Source organism: Corvus cornix, chromosome 7, assembly GCF_000738735.6.
Source record: "Corvus cornix cornix isolate S_Up_H32 chromosome 7, ASM73873v5, whole genome shotgun sequence".
In the NCBI taxonomy this organism is placed as follows: Eukaryota; Metazoa; Chordata; class Aves; order Passeriformes; family Corvidae; genus Corvus; species Corvus cornix.
In genome coordinates, this window is record NC_046337.1 from 17,320,668 (window position 1) to 17,339,239 (window position 18,572).

An 18,572-nucleotide genomic window follows, 5' to 3' on the forward strand; every position below is an offset into this window, starting at 1 on the left:
TGCTATTCTACAAGTTAAACTGGGTGTCAGAGGAACATTCAGACTTATATTTTAGGAAATGTGTAGAAGCAAAGGGTTCTTGAGGTGAACTTTCCAGAAGGCAGAAGAACTTAAAGGGATTTTACACTTGTGGTCAGTAAGAAGACATAAACAAACCATCACTGAAAATGAAAAATAATTTTCCTGCTAATTTAAGAATCTATACACAGTTTTTCATGACATATGTTTCTGGAATCTTAAAATATTACCATACATTCCTTGTCATCTCGCTTAAATATAAAGGTGTGTAATACAAGACATTAGACCATCAGTAGCTGTGAAAGCATTGTATATGTGGCACTTTTCTTCAAAAGTGACTTTCAGTGGGACCTCACAATTCACAGGGCTTTCAAACCTCTGTTTGCTAAGCTCTTTCCCAAGTTTCTTAAACTCCCTGTCTTCAAGAAGAAATCATGGACTACACTCCATGGATTTAGGAGAGACAGTGAAAATGAAGAGAGAGGAAACATCTCTCTAACTTTTGCTGGTTGCATAATGTACTAGCACAAGGAGAAAATCACACTTAAATGAAGTTTACACTAAGCATTTCACCATTTCACTAAGTATTTCACTATTCATTACACAAAACATGTCAAAGGAGTTGCTGAGGGTATTTTCTTCAGCATGAGAGAAAAAGCATGTCTCAATGTTGCATCAGTGAATGTACAATATGCACATTACAGATTTAAGAAAAAGAAACATATCAGTCTCTGAAGTAGGATTTCATACAGTCAAAGACCACCTGATATATGTAAGTATAGGAGGGAATGGTGCATGGAATTATAATTTGATCACCTGATTTCCCCTCCCCCCCCACCCCCCTAAACACCAATATTAGCTTTAGGAATGCTGGCCCCAACATTTTGTATATCCCTAAAGAGAAGATCAATACCATGATTCCATTAGTCTCCTTGGAAATGAAAAACAGTATTTAGTGTACATAATAAGCCTGGTGTATTTGGGCCCTTAACATTTTCATTGCACCTTTGAGTCATTATATTTAGCTGACTATATTTATATTTGTTTACAAAGTGATGATTATTGCTATGAAAAATTGCAATAATTCCTTTTTTAGAACATCAAAGAATAGCGATTGACTTTCTACCATACCTTCACTTGCATGACGGTCCCTAAAAATGTTCTTGGGATGGACATTAAAGCCTTCTATGTCGTGTACGGAAGACGCTCTCCGTATACTACAAATACTTTCCTTTGATCTGGAATGGGTCAGTGGATTGCTTGTCTGTATCATGTCAGGGTAAAGTCTGTCCCATTGCTGCTTGGGTGATGAGTGGTCAAGAGGTCCAGATATATTAACCAAAGGTGAACATTTACTGTGTTGAATCAGTGCTTTTGTATCATCCACTTCTGAAGGACTACAGCTTTCTTTTGTAGGTGATTTAAAGTGCTTCATTGCCACTGAGTCATCACTGTGCTTAGATGAATCGATTATCACTGCATCGGGGTCTTCCTGGGGCAAGGACTGCTTTCTGTATGTTAGAAGTCTCAGTCCAGGTAGCCGGAACCCAAAAAGTCTGCCTACATGCAAATACATAAAAACAGAAGAAAATACTACACATTAGTGTCTGGTCATTAAAATGAGCATATTTCACTTGCAATACATGTTAATAGCTATTCCTAATAAATGACAATGCTTAGTAATGGAATACATAAATACACAAATATAATATAACTCCAAGTTTGTTATAGTTGGGGTGTTAAAAGATTCCAGAATTCAGTCAGATCTAAGTTTTTGAGCTTAGTATGGGAATAGCAGCATTAATTCTACAGCCTATTTTAAAAGCTATGAGGTTCAGATGGTCCTTTCTAAATTAAAATTCTATGTATCTATAAAAGACAGCCAGGATATGTCTAACTACTTTGCTTGGTAGTTGTTATCTGGAAATAGATATTTGTGGATTCTATTATTAGTGGAACTCCATGTGCTTATGAATATCCTGCTGATATATGCATGTATTGGCTACAGATTAAACAGGAAGATACCAGTGCTAATTGCTTGGGAAAGAAAACTAAGCTGTATATCAGTTTTGCTACAATCCTTTCCAATACTGACATCTGATGATTAGATGAAACAATTTTAACGAGTTTAAAAGGAAGAGTAAAGGACCAAAGTGGAAGAAAAAAGAGCGACACAGCTCTCAAACCTCAGTTGCACCTATACAATGCAATTATTGTTTACATTGCATGGGATGGGCTGAGTTGGGCTTGGTATGGTTAATGGCAGTGTAGACTATCCTGAGTGTGTGGAAAATGAACACTTTGTGTAATGGTAAGAAGTATCAGTAGCTGAGAGGAAGAGTATAATATAGTGCCTATAAAGAAACTATAGAGGAAGAATTGCAAAATTTACAGAATATCCTTCTAAAAAATCAAACCTAAATAAGAAATATTGTAAGGTTTTGCGTAATACAGCTCACAGATAGAGGCACAGGGACATCAGATGTACAGAAAACATATTAAACAATTTAAAAAAAGAAATGCTAAAGAAAGTTTAACAAAATAAAATAATTTAAATAATTGAAATGATCAGGTGTCATTGTATAAACAGTCTGACTTATTAAATAATTTTGTGTCTCTCATCACTTTGCTACATAAGTGTTTTCAACAGTGAATCAATAGCTAAATGATTTCTTGGAGAACATTTCAAAGTACCTTCTTATTCTTTCTCTCTGGGATAAGAAGTTCTGTTTGGGTTAAGATTCAAATTTTTTTTTCATTCAGTTTAAATTCCTAGAATTTGTAGCTACCTAGCATTTATTAACATTTAACATTGAAATCTATCATTCCATACTGAAATGTTTTGAAATAGTCTTTCTTTTATGCATATGGCCGACAGTAATTGTAGAGCAATTGATGACCTAGCTGAATCATTTAATGTTTTGAAATGAATGTCCTATATATTTAGTATTGAATATGGAATTGTATTTTGAATCCTAATTGAATGAAGGTGAGAGTACCCTGCTCAGGAAAACCCGTCTAAGAACTAAAGTTTCTGGACTAGATGCCACCAAAGGTCCATCTAGCATACTGTTGGACCTTGATAATTTCCAGTAGTGGATACGTGAAGGAGATTGAGAGTCACTACATTGTGTTATTTCTCTGAGTAAATTTACTCTGTTTCTGGCTATCTGAATTTCAGAAACTTCCTGAGCTAGAGATTGTTTGTTCAAACCACAAACTGAATAAATGGTGTACCTTTCTTCTATGAATTTGTATCAGTGCTTTTTAAAAATGGTTTTAGTTGGATCTGCAAAGAATTCTATAGGAAAGAATTCCATAATTTTAGCATATGTTTGTGAAAAAGTACTTCCCCTTACTTGCTTTAAACTTGTTGCCTTGAGGATGGTGCTAGTTCCTATAAAAAAATAGCTAATAACTACTCCCTTTTTATAGTTTTAATATAGTCTCAATATGTTTACAGTTTTTCATACATCTCCTGAACTGCTTTGTATACCTCTTCTGCAAGCTGAAGAATGCTTATGTAACTGTATTGTGTACCTCTGAACATCCTTCTTGCTCTTCTCAGTTACTTTTTATTTCTAATGTAATCCTTTTTGACAGTGGCCTGTGCTACTCCCAGACTTAGGGATCAATGCAGTGACATAATGGCTTTTTGTTTCAGTCTTAGTTATCTTCCTTATAATTTCCAATATTTCATTGCATTTTTGAATTATTTTTCTAACTGTTCTAATTTAAGCTATTTTTACAACAGCTGAGAGATTTTGTTGTTGATTGGTAATAGATAATTTAGTCTCTAATATTATGTCTGTAAAAATTTTTTTTGCTGTTTTATCACTTGGCCACTCAGCATCCTTGCATGTCTGTAAATCTTGTGTAGTAGTGACATATGCAAACATTCTCACCTCATTGTTGGCACCTTTTTAATCCAAATAATTGAAAATGTATTATAAAATAACCTATGAGACTCTACTGATAACATCCAAGTATTTAGAAATCTGGTGATTTATTTCCACCTTTTTTCCCTACTTTAAAATATAAATCCATGTAACGATCTTACTTTTTTGTCCTTGAAAATTTTTGAAAAATTTGTTGAATTCTAAATATTTAGCATTGAATTTATTACTCTAGGCATATACACACAACAGCACAATAGACAGAAATCTCTGTTACATAAACCAGAGTCATGCATCTTTAAAACAGCAGCTAGAGGTGCAAATTTTCAGTCTACACAGTGATACTCAGCAGAGTGCATCTTGGGAATGTGTGTACTTCTAACTTACTAAGTATGCTTGAACACTACAACTGCTCACAGTAGGAATTAGTGAAGAATGTAAAAAAAAAAAAAAAAATATTTTAAAATACACATAGAATTGAGCTGCAAAGCAGCTTATAAATCAATTTTGAAGGCTTATTGCATCCAAAATGAAACTAATACTATAATTCTCTTTTTTATCAATTACATTGAAGTTCTTAAAAATACCATTCATAAGGATTTCTGGCATTAGACACTGTTAAAGGCTTTTTGTTGGCACTCTATTTTAGTCATATTTATGCTGCTGCAGATGGTCTTTTCTGCCTCACCACGTTAATATGACCATGTTATATTGCATTACTAATTTAGCTGTCTAACTGCAGTTCAGCTGGAAAGAATACTCAGTGAGAATTTTGCTTCTTGCTAAGACTTTTGGGCATGAAATAGAAAACTTACATGAGCAGCTTTTTGCTATTCTTCTATAGACTGTAATAAATAGTCTCAGAGTTAAAATCTTATTTCCTGATTTTTAATTTGAATATTCTTAAGAGAAGGAGTCTTGCTATTATTCTTCAGTGAACAGGTAATGAGCTACATGGTGTGTTGGACATTCATCTCTCTCCTGCAGCTAAAGTTATCAGGAGGCCCATTCAGAATTTGTGTAGTTTACTGAGCTGAGCTGATCAAGGAAGTGTAATAGTACAATTTGTCATGAAGCAAAATTCGTTCAAGCCTTAGGCCTGCTGTCCCAGTAGAGACTAAAAGTGTCAGTGGAAGCTTTCCTGGCATACTGCATATGGGAGAAATCCTTTGTTTGTTAATGGGCAACCCCTGCTTTGTGTAGGTATGATGTCAGAGCAGATTTATCTTGGTTTACAGTACTCAGACATGTTTGAGATGCAACTGGCTATTTACTATGAATCCAGAGATAATGTTACATTAAAATCCTTATGTTTTATTAAAGACTAGATTGCCAAATTCTTCTTAATGCTGAGTCAGAGATTTGAATGATTGTGTCTTCCTAAGAGCAACTAAGGAAAGCAGTTGAGTCTGAATCACAATTCCAGACTTACATTCCACCTCCTCCTTTCAAACTTTGCCTCACTGAATAAGCAATTTGCAAATGAGTTAATCTGTTGGTTGCACTTAGTCTCTGTGCCATCTCAGCTGTTAGCTGTTCGAAATAGTAGAACTCAGTCCAAAAATACACTGTAGATGATACAGGACTCTTCTAAACTCTTTGCAGATAGAATTATCTCCACAGTCTCAAATTCAAATTGACTTTTCTTGTGTTCTGGAAGCCTTTTTTAATTCTGTCTCATATTTTGGGAGATCAAAGGAGAAGACTTAGAATTCATGGAAATAAAATGTTTTGATTAATAGCTTTTGAAAAAAATGCAGGGAAAAATCCCATCTTGATAAGAAAAATTAATATCCTTGTTATTATGTAAGTATTGAAATAAGAAGTGCTAACATTAATGGAAAATTGCTATTCTTAAACACTAAATACAACTGTATGGAATTTTGTGTCAGGAGAAAAAAAAGGAAGAATGAAAATTATTTCCCAAAAGACCTTATCAACAGCTACAATCATGGCTGCAAATTTCCTGCCCCATCAATACAAAATGGGATATTGCAGCAAAATTATCTGAACAAGGATTTCTTTTGTAACCCAATGCACTTGCATGGCTAGTGATTCTTGTGTCTATTCTGTGCAAACATTCCATAAAAAGGAAGGGAAATTATATTTGGCCTGAATATGGCCTTGATACAGTGAAGGTATTCCCCAAATTTCTAGCAAAGAAAATGTATATTTACATAAAAGACACAGTCGCAAAGTCAGAGAAATGCCAGCAACTGAGAGAGTTTTACCTTCACTACAATTTCTTTAGTGGTCTCTGGGTAGTGGTAGATGCTATGTGTTTCCTCCCAAAGTCTGTTTAGCCCATGTGAGGGGGATCCCTGCAATGCTATCCCAAGTGCTGCAGAAGGGTAATCCTAAGAGATAGCAGCTGAAAAGCTGTGATAACTCCTCAAAGAATTGCTCAGCCAGTTTTTGTAGCACCACTAGAAGTATTGTTATTTTCATGCTGGTTCAAAGCAGTTATCCAAACCCCAAGATGTGAAGGCAAAAGGAAGAGAAATACTAGCTGGTCTCAGGCTCCTTTGCTGGTAGCTAGATCGTCTATTTGTCTCAACCTTCTCTAGATTTAGACTTTCCAGAATCAAATCAAAGGAGTTCAAATGCACAAAGAGTTTGCAGAAGGTTATCTAAGTGAAGTGTAGAAGCTGTCAGAACTGTTTCCTGGTGTGATGTACCACTTCTAGGCTGAGAGCTGAACCAAAGTGAGCTGCTTGTGTTCCTGTACAACCTGTTAACTGTGTTGAAGAAAATCAGGTCTTGGGTAGTTTTACAATGGTGACTGACTGGTCTGGCTATGACATGAAACATATGTTACTTTTTCAATATATAAGATTAAAGAATACAACATACATATCCACAATGACCAACCTATTCTAAACAGATTTCCTTGACAAGGGCAGGTAAGATAGGTCAATTACGACAGACTGTCCTCTGGAGCATGGGCTAATTCAGTAACACCTTTGTTCTTCCCCAAACAATAAGCAAAATTACTTTCACAAAAGTAGCACAAGTCAGACCTTTGCTGAAATATTTTCTCATAATTGAATATCTACTGTCACAGAATTCCAGGATTTAGGTTATCAGAAATACAGACACAGACAGTTATTGAATTGCCGCTCAAAGGCTTAGAAATATCATCTAGCAACTCATGCAACAGACTAAAGGAAACAATTGCTTTTGAGAAATGGAATCCCTAAACACTGACAGTCTAAAATAGCAGCAAATACTTGAATGTACTCTATGCAAACACTGTGGCATGTGATGATGCCTTATTTTCTGTCTGGGCACAGCAGGCCTTGGGACAGAAAATTACAGAGAGACAATTATGGTTTTTTTCAGTTCTTTTCCCCAAAATGTATTGAAGCATACTTAAGTGGATAATTTTCTTGCTCTGCTCATTAATAGTAATAATATTAAAAAAAAAAAAAAGGCAAGGCAATTATTAACATTAGAAGCTAGAATTCATAATTCTCAGACACTGAATGCACTTTTTTTTTTAACCTCTGGTATGGTCTCCTTTAATTTTGGCACTTCTTTTAGTTTTCTCTAAAATTTAAGGTTACACATGTCTTCTACTGGTATAAGAAACCAGAAATCTTCTTTATATTCCCTTGTAAGTGAGAAAGATTTAACTTTGATATCTGCACATAGGACCCTGTCAGAATATGAAAGGAAGGGAATGACATCTCTGACTGCTTTTAGGGCTCTGCTGTGTGTGGTTGACCAGTGAATTTAGTCAGAACAATGTTAAAAGGGTCTCCCTCAAAACACAAAATGTTATATCCTTGAATGTTAACATGAATTGGTACATTTACCTGGTTTTCTTCCCACTTGTTGACAGAGATGTCATTTTATTATATCTTATTCATTACTATTACAGGAGTTGAAGTGTTTTTGTAAAAAAGGCATAGGAAAAAAGAATTTTTTGTCCTCTCAGAAAGAGGTTTTACTTCTTGCATTTTTATTTCTTAAATATGATAAGAAGTAGGAAAGAAGAAATAAAGTAAATAACTGCAATGAAATAAAATAACTAGCATCACAGAAAATATAATATTTAAATTATTTGTTACCTAGCACAATATTTAGTTGTCTTGGTGAGAAGATGGTGAGTTTTTTGGCAGCTGGAAAAAAGAATTTTTTCTATCTATTAAATCAAGCTCTCAAGAAGATCTCAAACCCTCATCACCTTGGCTGCCAGTCTTCATAGGATAAAAAATAATGCTTTTCTCTGAGACAGGAAGCCTGAAGATGTTTTCTGTGTCTTAACACTGAATTCATATACCACTATCAATTTCTGCAATGTGTTTTGTCTCATATACTGGTTGAAGTTTTTTTATGCTCTGCATAATGCAACTTTCAGTAATAATAAGATGAGAAGTATCATTAAATTTGGATTTTATATGTCATATAATTATACTAAATTTAATAGTTTACCTGTTATATCTATAGTTTTGCAGAAATAAATAATCAGACAGTGAGAGCAAGAGCCATGTTATGACTTGCACTCTTCTAGAAATATATAAAATGTAATGAGATCTTGAAATAATATAGCCAGAACAAAGCAATAAAAGGACTTTTGTAGATAGAATTTTAGAAGATAGATTTACCTGACGAAGAGCCACTTGAAAGGTTGTTACCATCTGAAATACAATTAAACTAAATTTACAAAAAGCTTTTGCTTGAAACGGATTCAAAAAATAAACAGACTATTAAGAAAAGAAGGCAGAATATGAAATATCCAAACATTTTAGAAGCAAAGTCAGGTAGCTTGAATTTACATACAATATGTGTAATATGCAGAAGAATTTTTCTGAAAGTATGTTGACTTTTTATTTGGAAAATTTAAGAACTATTAAATTAAGAAATACTTGATAATTATTACGTTTCTTTTTAATAGATCAATATATGTTTTCAATTACCTAATTTTAAAGTTGGCTAAGGTTCCAGACAGAATACTAAAGCAGGTGTACACAGACTAACATGCTATTTCTCTTGAAATGGAACTTCTAATTAGTGATACATTTTTTGCTAGACAATGACAATTTTATTTGGATGAAACTTACTAAAAGTTGAAGAATTCATAATTTCCATTGGAAGAATAGACTTTATTCACTGACACTTGTTTAGAATATGAGCTTAGTTTCACATTCCTGATAGGCCTCACTTATTTCATGTCTTTATGGCAAGAACTCTTCAGATTATGTGTCCTTGTCAGTTGCTCTCAGGTCTTTGAAATGCCCAACTTGCCTGGGTGCTTAAAACAGTCAGGTTATAATGGTAGGATTCTATGCTTGAGAAGTAAGACATGATGGAGGTAAATTCCCTCATTTTTATTTATAGATATATTTTGTTTGCTTATCTTAAAGCAAACTTTTTCATGTTGAAGACCGTAAATAAAAAATCATATTTCTTGTAAACAACATCCCTCTAAAAGCTTCTCAAATCCATTGAATTTTTTTCCTGCTTTCTAGTAGTCATTTTTGTCATAGCTTGAGATACCCTGATAGTTTTGATTTTTTCCTCTTCAAGGTCAAAATCTGTAATTCAATTTAGCAAGTGCACAGATGTGTTAAGTTCTCTGTGCTAATTCTTATTATGAATAATAGAGACGTGTCTCTTTCTTCCATCAGAGAATGAAGCAAAACTCACTACCTTTATACTTTCCTGAGGGTATGTATTATAATGAGGGATGACTTCAGAAAATCATTATCCTAGCCTTCAAGTTACCTTACAGAACCCCCCTGTTTTAAATGTCCTGAAAGGAACAGATAGATAGGAGACCTGTTAAAAATTAATAAAAATATATGACTGGAAGACCTGTGTGGTATGCATAAGTCGCCGCCATGGAAAGCTATTGAAAGCTGTGTCACTCCTTCTTTTTCATTTTCAATCTCTTAAGCAGAGATTGCTTTTTTTATTGAATGTTTGTACTAGAGGTAGCGAAACAGCTCTGTGATCGTAGCTGGGTGAGGCTGTAATGTAAACAGCTAATTACAGTTTGTGGAATCCAGAAAGGCTTCCTTTCTGAGCTGAGCCCCAACAACAGCCATCATGAGGAAACAGAAGTAGAGCTACCCTACTTGTATTTCTGTGTTTGTAGAAGAAGACTAAGAAAAATGATTTGTCTCAGTGACTGTTCTGTTAATTTAGGCAGTTAGGTGTTTGTGGAGCATGGAAGGTGATAATAGCAGAGGTTCTTCTGTCTTTTACTGGCGATTGGTGTTTGGCCGTATTCCTTTGCTAAGATTTCAAGACTGTTTCAGTTTGTCTGATATTTACCGTAATTTACCTTGGAGACAAATACACATAATTGACACTGGGGCTTTCAGAACTATGCTGCTGGTTGGCTGGATAGAAACCTTTGTCCTCCTGAACACAATTTTTCTTGACTAGTCCTCACTGAAGATGAATTTGCTTCGAGTGGTGCAGCTAAAAATAAGATCCTGGACAAATTTCTCATTACATTTTGGGCACAGTCAGGGGGTTACTATTACTTTTACGTGCCATATTCTATGAGGCAAAATTGCATGCATCAAACAGCATGCAGTATTTCATTACAATGTTGCAGTCCTAATATTTTTAGGACTAAAAATATATGCTTGACTTTCACTAAACTGCAATTACTTATATAGCAAAGTGCTCTGCACAGAGGAAAGCAAATATCATGTTTTTGTGCTAGCTCTTTGATTGGAAGGAAAGGCCTGATTTAATTTGCAGTTGTGCTTGTTTGCAACATCAGTGTATGGAGTGTTCTCTGCTTCTCAGATGTAACTCCATTGCTAGGGCCAGGAAAGAGGAAAACTTGCTGAAGAGTAAGCACCTTGAAGAAGGTGCTTCAAAGGTTTTCTGATTACAGTTTTGGCTGTTTTAAGAATATTATTAGCCTCTTCATTTTATTTGAACCTGATCCAAAAAGTACCCATTTATTGGATGCGTAACAGATCATCCCATTTCCTTCACCCAATAAATTATTCCAGGTGTCTTTATTAGGCTTATGGATTTTGAAATGATAAAACGATAAGAAAATCCTCGAATTTCCCTCTTTGGCACAGTGCAATTACATGTTTAATCAAATAACTTTCTGGGCTTTCTCCCATGAGGTAATGAACACTGTGTTTGGGAACCAGTATTTAGCTTATAGGTTAGTACTTCTAGCTAGTCAAAGTGTTTTGAAATTAAAGGAATAAAACTTGTGATAAAGTTACCTCATCTGGCTAGCTATTTTAGCCTACCAATTAATAAAAGTTTTGATCCAGACAGGGCTGGAGTAAATGTTAGAAAAAGCACTTATAGGTCAGTAAAAAAGTATCTAGGTGGGGCAGAAAATGAAGACAACTCAGAATTAAGTTTTGAAAGGTTTTTCCCATTGTGATCCCACAAATGGTCTCTTCTGAGTAGAAAAATTCTTGCCACATTCTTCATATTGAAGTCAGTATCCTCAAATCTATGGGTTTCTGTCAGTGTGAATTGGCTGCTGATTTTCTGAGTTCAATCTATGTCATGGTTGATTTTGATATCTTGTAGTCACTTGTTTTACAGACATGAAGTATTTCACAGCTTTGAGGAATAGAATCAGGTGCCAAGAGCAAATATTAATTTATGCCACTACTTCTGCAAATTGCTGTAAAAATTCCTCGTAAAATAGAGGAGTGGATGAACATGCAGATGGCAATGTTTGAGAGATATAGGAATAAAACTGGACACTAAGGGTCCCTTTCCTCAACAATTGATTTGAAAGATGTATTTACACACAGAAGTTATAGATTGACACTTTATAATAAGGAGTTTAATGAAGTTTGTACAACATACTGAATGGGAATTTGTATGTGATTTTGGTTAACAACTGTTGCTAGTAGACAAATTTAAATTATAATTTGTTAGTGTTCAAAGAAGTTTTTTTGCTAAGGTGGTATAAAATCACATCTTTTCTTAATTTAGTTCATTGTAGAAAATCTACACAAAGCTCTGTTTTCTTTTTTACAGTGAGTCTAACAGGAAGGAGTTCTCCTTTACTAAGAGTATCTTGTTAAATATACATTATTTATGTGTTATTTCAGTTGGAGTTCAAAATTTTATACAGCTTTGCAAATGCTTATATTCATGAAAATTTATGACTACATTTTTGGGAATAATTTTTTTATCATTATAGTGACAATCAAGAAAATGTTAGCGTCTTAGAAGGTGTAAGAGAGAACAGTCTGTAAGAACTGTTAGAGATGAGTAAAATCCATTTTTAGGGCTTATGTAGCTCAAGACTATAAATCTTAACACTTCAATACAATGCACAAATATTTTTTCATTTACAAAGCAGGTATTTATGTTTTCAAGTGTTTCACATGTAAAATGAGGTGGGGTAAAGTAATTAAGTGTTTTTATCTTTTGGTTAAGATGCTAATTTCTGCAATTATAAAATGTTTACATGATCTAAGAAAAGGCAACACAAAAACCAAGCAAACTTATTAGAAAAGAATTGAAGTAAGAATGAGTAGAATTCTCATATATGGAAATGAGACAAAGCTTAGAAAGATTGAATGATGAATGGACATCTATAGCAGAAATCAGTTTCTCTAAGTCTCAATTTAAGTGCACATTGTACCAGTGTATTCTCACTGGAGAAGAGGATGTTACCCAGTTGTGGAATAAGTATGTATGTACAGAAGAAATTTCCGCATGTCTCTGAATACAAAGATGGAAGAGGGGTAGTATTAAATAAGTTTGATTAGAAGTTTAAACTAAAAGATATGGCAAAATTTTGGGCTATACCTTTTTTTCCTCAAAAAGGGGAAGAGTTATATATGAACAAAGGCTTCCTTAGCTTTACTAGTGAACTGGCATACACTGGAAAATAGAGTTGTCGGCAAACAACAAAAGCAGTGAAAGAGAAAAGAATAATAAAACAGTTGGCTGTGATTTAGTATTTATTTACAGGGTCCGTGCATGCTAGAATCTTCCAAAATTTCACTGTTTGGTTAAACAAAGACTATTCCTGCTGTGAGAGCTGCCAGTGAGAACTGGTGATAAATTCTTGCCAGAAAAAACTAAGGGAAGAAAAGGATCAACTGAAAGAACTTTTACGCTGCTATTGTGAAATCACTACCTTCACTTTTCACATTACAGCCTATTCAGCCATTTGCTGCATGTAAGATGTCTCGGGCACCAGACTAGAAAGAATTCTATTTATACTCAAATGTGCTCATCAAACTCCTGACAACATACCTTTTCTTTTCAATAATCTATTATTATTATCATCACTGCCAAGCCCAGTGCTGAATCAGAACCTGTGTTAGCCATCATCCTGGCACATAACAAAATACAGGATCCTTGTACTAGAGAGCTTACAAATACTGTTGAAAATATCTGTCAGTATTCAGCTGATAAATTTTTAAATTTTTGCCTATCCAGAGATAAATGCAGTCACTGAGCTAAACCTAAAAAATGTTACTTGTCTTCCATAGGTCTTAACTTGTTCAGACGGCCCTCAGCCCTTCAACAGGTTGGAATCCCTCTTTTCTTCACAACATGAAATGCTTTTTTATTACATTGTATTAGATTTTACAGAATTACAGAATATTCTGAAATGGAAGGATCATTGAGTCCAGCTCTTAAGTGAATGACTCATACAGGGATTAACAGCCATCCACAACCCTGAGGTTACTAGCGGTCTGCTGTAACCCACTGAGCTCACCTCAGTGGCAATTTCTGTCATGAGGAACCTTACGGTAAGTGGTAGCATTCAAAATTTGGCTGCAGCTTGTGGAATAGATGCTTTTAGAAAAAGGAAAGGCTTTTCAAAGATACACTTAATAAATTTGATGAACTCTTGATAAATCAATTAGAGGAAGGATGAAAGTATGAAAAGTTATCTTGTTTTCTAGGGTCAGGAAAATAGCTGCAATATACTTGCTTCCTAATAACTTTTACTTCTCTCATGCAACCTGACTCAGTCATTTTTATTTTCTCTCATGTTGAAAAGGCATTCTAATATGAGAAAACTCAATCTAAGGAGCTCTGGAAAGAAATCTCATGATCTGTGTGCTTCTGGGTAGTAGATGTTAATGCAATCTGAAATATTTTGTCTTTTGTCATTAGCTGTTGCTTATCCTGGGTGTTTGTCAGAGATGTATTACACTTGCTATATGTCTGGTTCCCTCTCTATTTTTATTCTCCAAATTGGTTGCTGCATTTGAAGGGATTTTGTTTCACTTTTTTTTTCTCTGAACCCTGAACTGGTACCCATTACTGTCCATTTTATGTGTGATCCAGTGAAAAGAGATCACCTGGTTTGCATGTTCTAAATAGAGTACAATGATGAAAACCTAATTATATTCTGGGGAATCTGCTGTGTCCCTTTCTTATGCTGGGAACATGACTTTAAAAAAGATGTTTTTACTGGTTTACAATCCACCTTTTTTGGCTTCTTTTCTAGCTTATTGGTCTCTCTCTGCCTTTTCTAGATTTCAAGGCTTTTGTCTGTTTGTTTTAATTTAAAACCACCATTGAACAATATCTTGCAGTTATTTCTGGATGTTTCGCATAGTTTGGCCGCTTTCCTGCCAAGAGGAATTTTTGACTATGTAGCATATTTTGTATCACCATACATCCCATCCAGCCCACATAACAGTCTGCTCTGAAACCATAAGCAGCTTGGTAGAAGATGGAGCAGCCATGTGCCTGCTCTAGTTTCTGCCAATTTCTGGCATCTGGCTGTGCCCACTAGCAGGAAAATGGTTCAAGTAACCTTTCTTTGCCTCCTTTTGCACCTTGATCTCTCTCTGTTACGTACTGTGCTGGGGGCCCACCCATTATTTTTCAAGAACTCTCAGCAAGGAAATCCCCTGTGTACGTCAGGTGTAAATACCATAAAACAAGCACAGGATGTTTTGACAGAGTGGGGTTTTTTTTTTCAGATTTCCTCTTTAGTGGCTTTTCACTTTAAAATACGGCGAGTGATAACACTTGAAAATGTACAGTGATGTGTCACAGGTATCAGAACAAAACGCTCTTTTTCAAGACATGAGGCTCTGTTTTCTCTTCCCAATTGGTATTTTACCTTCTATTTTGTCAATAAAACCACAGTAAGCATGGACAAGCTGAACAATTTTATCTATGTTATGAAGTTGCTTTTTAAATGGAGGAAATAGGATGTTTCAAACTCACAAAATCATGGTATACTAAGATAAAACTAGACTATGAGTAGGGTGTACCTGATGCGCTTGTTATAAATTTTTATAACAATTAAAATAGAAATTTTATTATTTTTTGCTGATATGCCTTAATGGCATTTTAACCGTATCATTAGCAGAAAAAAAAAGTGTTTTATTGGTATCTCAAAAAAACCGCAACAAAAAACTGCTGTATTGGTTATCAAAAAACCCCAAACCCAATGCAAAACAGAATAAGAAAAGGAAGCACAAAAGCACAAGATTTAAAATATGTACTGTAAAGACTATTTACAAAGGCTCTTTTAAAAAACGTGATGTTCTGTGAACAATAATTATTGGCAGACTGCAAGTTTCCTGTATTGGAAATTTTCTTTGCCACATTCTTATACACCCTGTCATTGTAGCGTTCCATGTACACTTCAGGTACTGTGTAGTGTTTGCATCAAGAAAGTTCTCTCCTTGCTTCTCACAGTGAGAATTATACCAGTCTTTATCTCCTAACTAGAGAAAGCTGAAGTGTTGATTTAACAACTGGAATACTTAGGTGCCTTTATTGTACTAATGTTAAAGATTATCTCACTGTGAAAAGGTATTTTCCAACTGTTGCTGAGCCAGCCAGGGGTGAGTGTTAATGCTCACTGTTAGAGCATGCTGTGCTTTACTAAGAGCTTGTACAAATGGGATGTGTTCTGGGAAATCTTGTAGTAAGAGCAGATTACGTGAGTGGCGATACAAAGCAGAAGGATCATGTGCTGCTGCTGCACAGTGAAGGTCAGCAAAAGAGCATGTGTTCTGCAGATAGTGGGACAGAAAGCTGCACAATGTAGTTGTATAAGAAGTGGACTTTTGTGTTGAGTTTTCTAATGATGACAATACTTATGTTCCAGAGTGGAATGAAAGCAAAAGCATTTCCTGTACATCCAACACCCCCCCGCCCCTGATCCTTCAAGTTAATCTAAATACTTCAATTTGAAAAAATAAGGACATTTAATAATGTTTTAACTGATTTTTATATTTTCTGGTCTATTTTGATCACATTTCACCAACTATTAATCAAATGTCACAAATTATTTTTTATAATATAGAAATATTCAATTTTGAATAGGCTAAGATGAAATATTTGGGCTATATCAAATTTCTTTTTTTCAGTTTTCCATTTGTAATTGATTTTTGTCAAGGGTAATGCATTTCTTTGAAAGGTTTTAGTTTTTATGAATTTATATGTCCTAGTACTATTCACAAGATCTATGCTGTTAGTACTACCAAAGATCTAATAGATTATTTTACCAACATCTTGCAGTAGGTTTTCTACATTTAGCTTATGATTTCAGATTCTATCTGAATTGAGTCAATCAATGTGATTGCATCCTTTGCTAACCTTATTGCCCATGTTAATTACTTCTCCAGATAAAAGTAGAGGTAAGCAGAGAAATTTCATTGAGTAACTTACGATTTACAAGTTTAGATGGTAATATTGGCTTGCACTTCTCAGGAGACGCCACATTGTCTTCATCTGTTACATACTCAAAATTAATAATAAACATCATTGCTACTCCCTCTTGATTTTTCACTGGAATTATGTGGGTGTTGCAAATGAAGGTAGATCCTGCAGATGGATTAAAAGAAGAGAAAGAAATATATAAATGGAAGCAATCATCTTTTTTTTCACTTCAGTAATTCTAGTTACGCCAACAGACAGTGAAGAATATTTCTTTAAATTCAATAACTGACCATCAAACATATTATTCTTTAATTTGAACAGGAATGTTTTCATAGAAAGAAATACCACTGTTCATAATTTCTTGGAGTCTTACCTTTACCAAAAGGTTTCTCCTTTAAGATGTCCATTTTACTTTTTGGGGTTTTTTTGTTCACTGGAAGTGCCTATGTAGACAGACTTGCAATACGGAGACATTTACCACCAAAAGTAGAAGTGTGAACACTGTTCCAGCCACAGTCCTTGCAAAGAAAGCAGAATCTGATTCTTCTAAATGTTGAACATTCTTCAAGCATTTGGTTCTATTACACAGGATGAGTCATGCATTAAGTATTTATGTATGTAAATATACCACTATTCTTATTTTAGGTCTCAGTCTTTTGGGACTGTCAAATGTTTAGGTTTGTGTTAAAAATTGTATTTTTTATTTGTTTTATACTCCATCACAAAAATCTTCTAAACTGTGCTAATAATTTTCAATAACTTTCAGAAGTGTTTGACTTAAGTTTTATATACAATTTAAAGTATGAATTTAAAAATACCCTAGTTTTCACATATATGGAACATAGTCAGCCTATACTGAAAGTAATAGAGAGTGTAAACTTTCAACACCTCTGGTGCTAAGGATGTTCTTGTTTAAAAACCTAATTACAGATTTAAGGAGTTCTTTGTATAGCTTTAGAAGTTTCAGTTGACAAGGTCATTAGTTTTGATTTAATTCCTTCTATTAATGTTACAGAATATAGTGGTTCCAAAAACAATGTGATTGCTGTAAGCAATACAATAATGTGCTAAAAGCTTCATGCAGACATAACTGTGAGATGGGGTCTTTGCATGATAATTAGGGACTGGTTTAATTTACATCATCTGCAATTTAGGCACTCAAATGCAGTAATCACTGAAACTTGACAGACTGTGCAATTTGACAAAAACAGATCCTGATCTGGATTGCACAAGATTATTTTTTTTTGTTTGCTTCCATTAAGGAGAGAGATAGTACCATTTATATCATTATAACCAAGATCAGTTTCCGGCTTCTTGTATTTAATGTAGTACTTGCTGTTATGTGGTATATATGGCAATTTGAGTTATATATAAAATTGACATGCCGGCCTTTCAAGTTTTGCAGCTGTAACTTCCATCCATTTAATAAAACATTTAAGCTGTGGCACTTGCCACAGTTTCCATGGTTACAAGCTCAATGTCTTTAGTAAACAGAAAATAAGCAATTTAAGACTGTTCCATTAGAGCTAAAAATAGAAGTGCTGCAGGCCAACCATTGCAACATAGACTGGTTAAACAGAAAGGCTGGACAGAATTTAGAATAATCTTTGTGGTTTTAGCAAACAAATAATATACATACTGAGTTTAAAAAGTTGAAACTATATTGATTTGCTTGGAAGGAAATTATGTGGACTGTTTTGCCATGAAGATTTATAGGTTGAGCAGGTATCCCCCAATATCTGGAATCGGGGCTCGCCTGAGGCATGCATGGCTTTGAATAACACTGAACTTCCGTGGATCAAATGTTTGTCAGTGTTTGTAAAGGAGGAGGATGAGGACACTTCTTTAAAAACTTTCCTGCTTTTGAAGGCAAGGGTTTTTCAGCTTTTGAAATGCTTCTCACAGTGCTAAGTAAAGACACGATCTCCCATTTGTGTAGAACATTCCACCCTCAAGAATTTACAAACCTCATTTGTACTGGAGCTAGGGATTTGCATCTCTGTGGAAATGCAGAAGTTGTTTGACAGTCCACAGCTTAAGAACATGGCAAAA

The 18,572-nt window shown here is 34.6% G+C and overlaps 1 protein-coding gene across 4 annotated transcripts in view; it reads right to left on the reverse strand.

The window, feature by feature from the left end:
• Window positions 1-18,572, reverse strand: part of KCNH7 (potassium voltage-gated channel subfamily H member 7) — a 218,502-nt gene that overhangs the window by 71,839 nt on the left and 128,091 nt on the right. For 2 of the 4 annotated variants that reach the window (XM_039554788.1, XM_039554789.1), the window contains exons 3-5: window positions 16,530-16,685; window positions 8,525-8,557; window positions 1,150-1,578 (exon numbers count right to left, since the gene is read on the reverse strand). In XM_039554788.1, coding sequence (XP_039410722.1) covers window positions 1,150-1,578; window positions 8,525-8,557; window positions 16,530-16,685 — 618 coding nt within the window. Of the gene's footprint in view, window positions 1-1,149; window positions 1,579-8,524; window positions 8,558-16,529; window positions 16,686-16,893; window positions 17,031-18,572 lie in introns of those variants that run through there. The other 2 variants (XM_039554791.1, XM_039554790.1) reach the window with 2 other exon arrangements.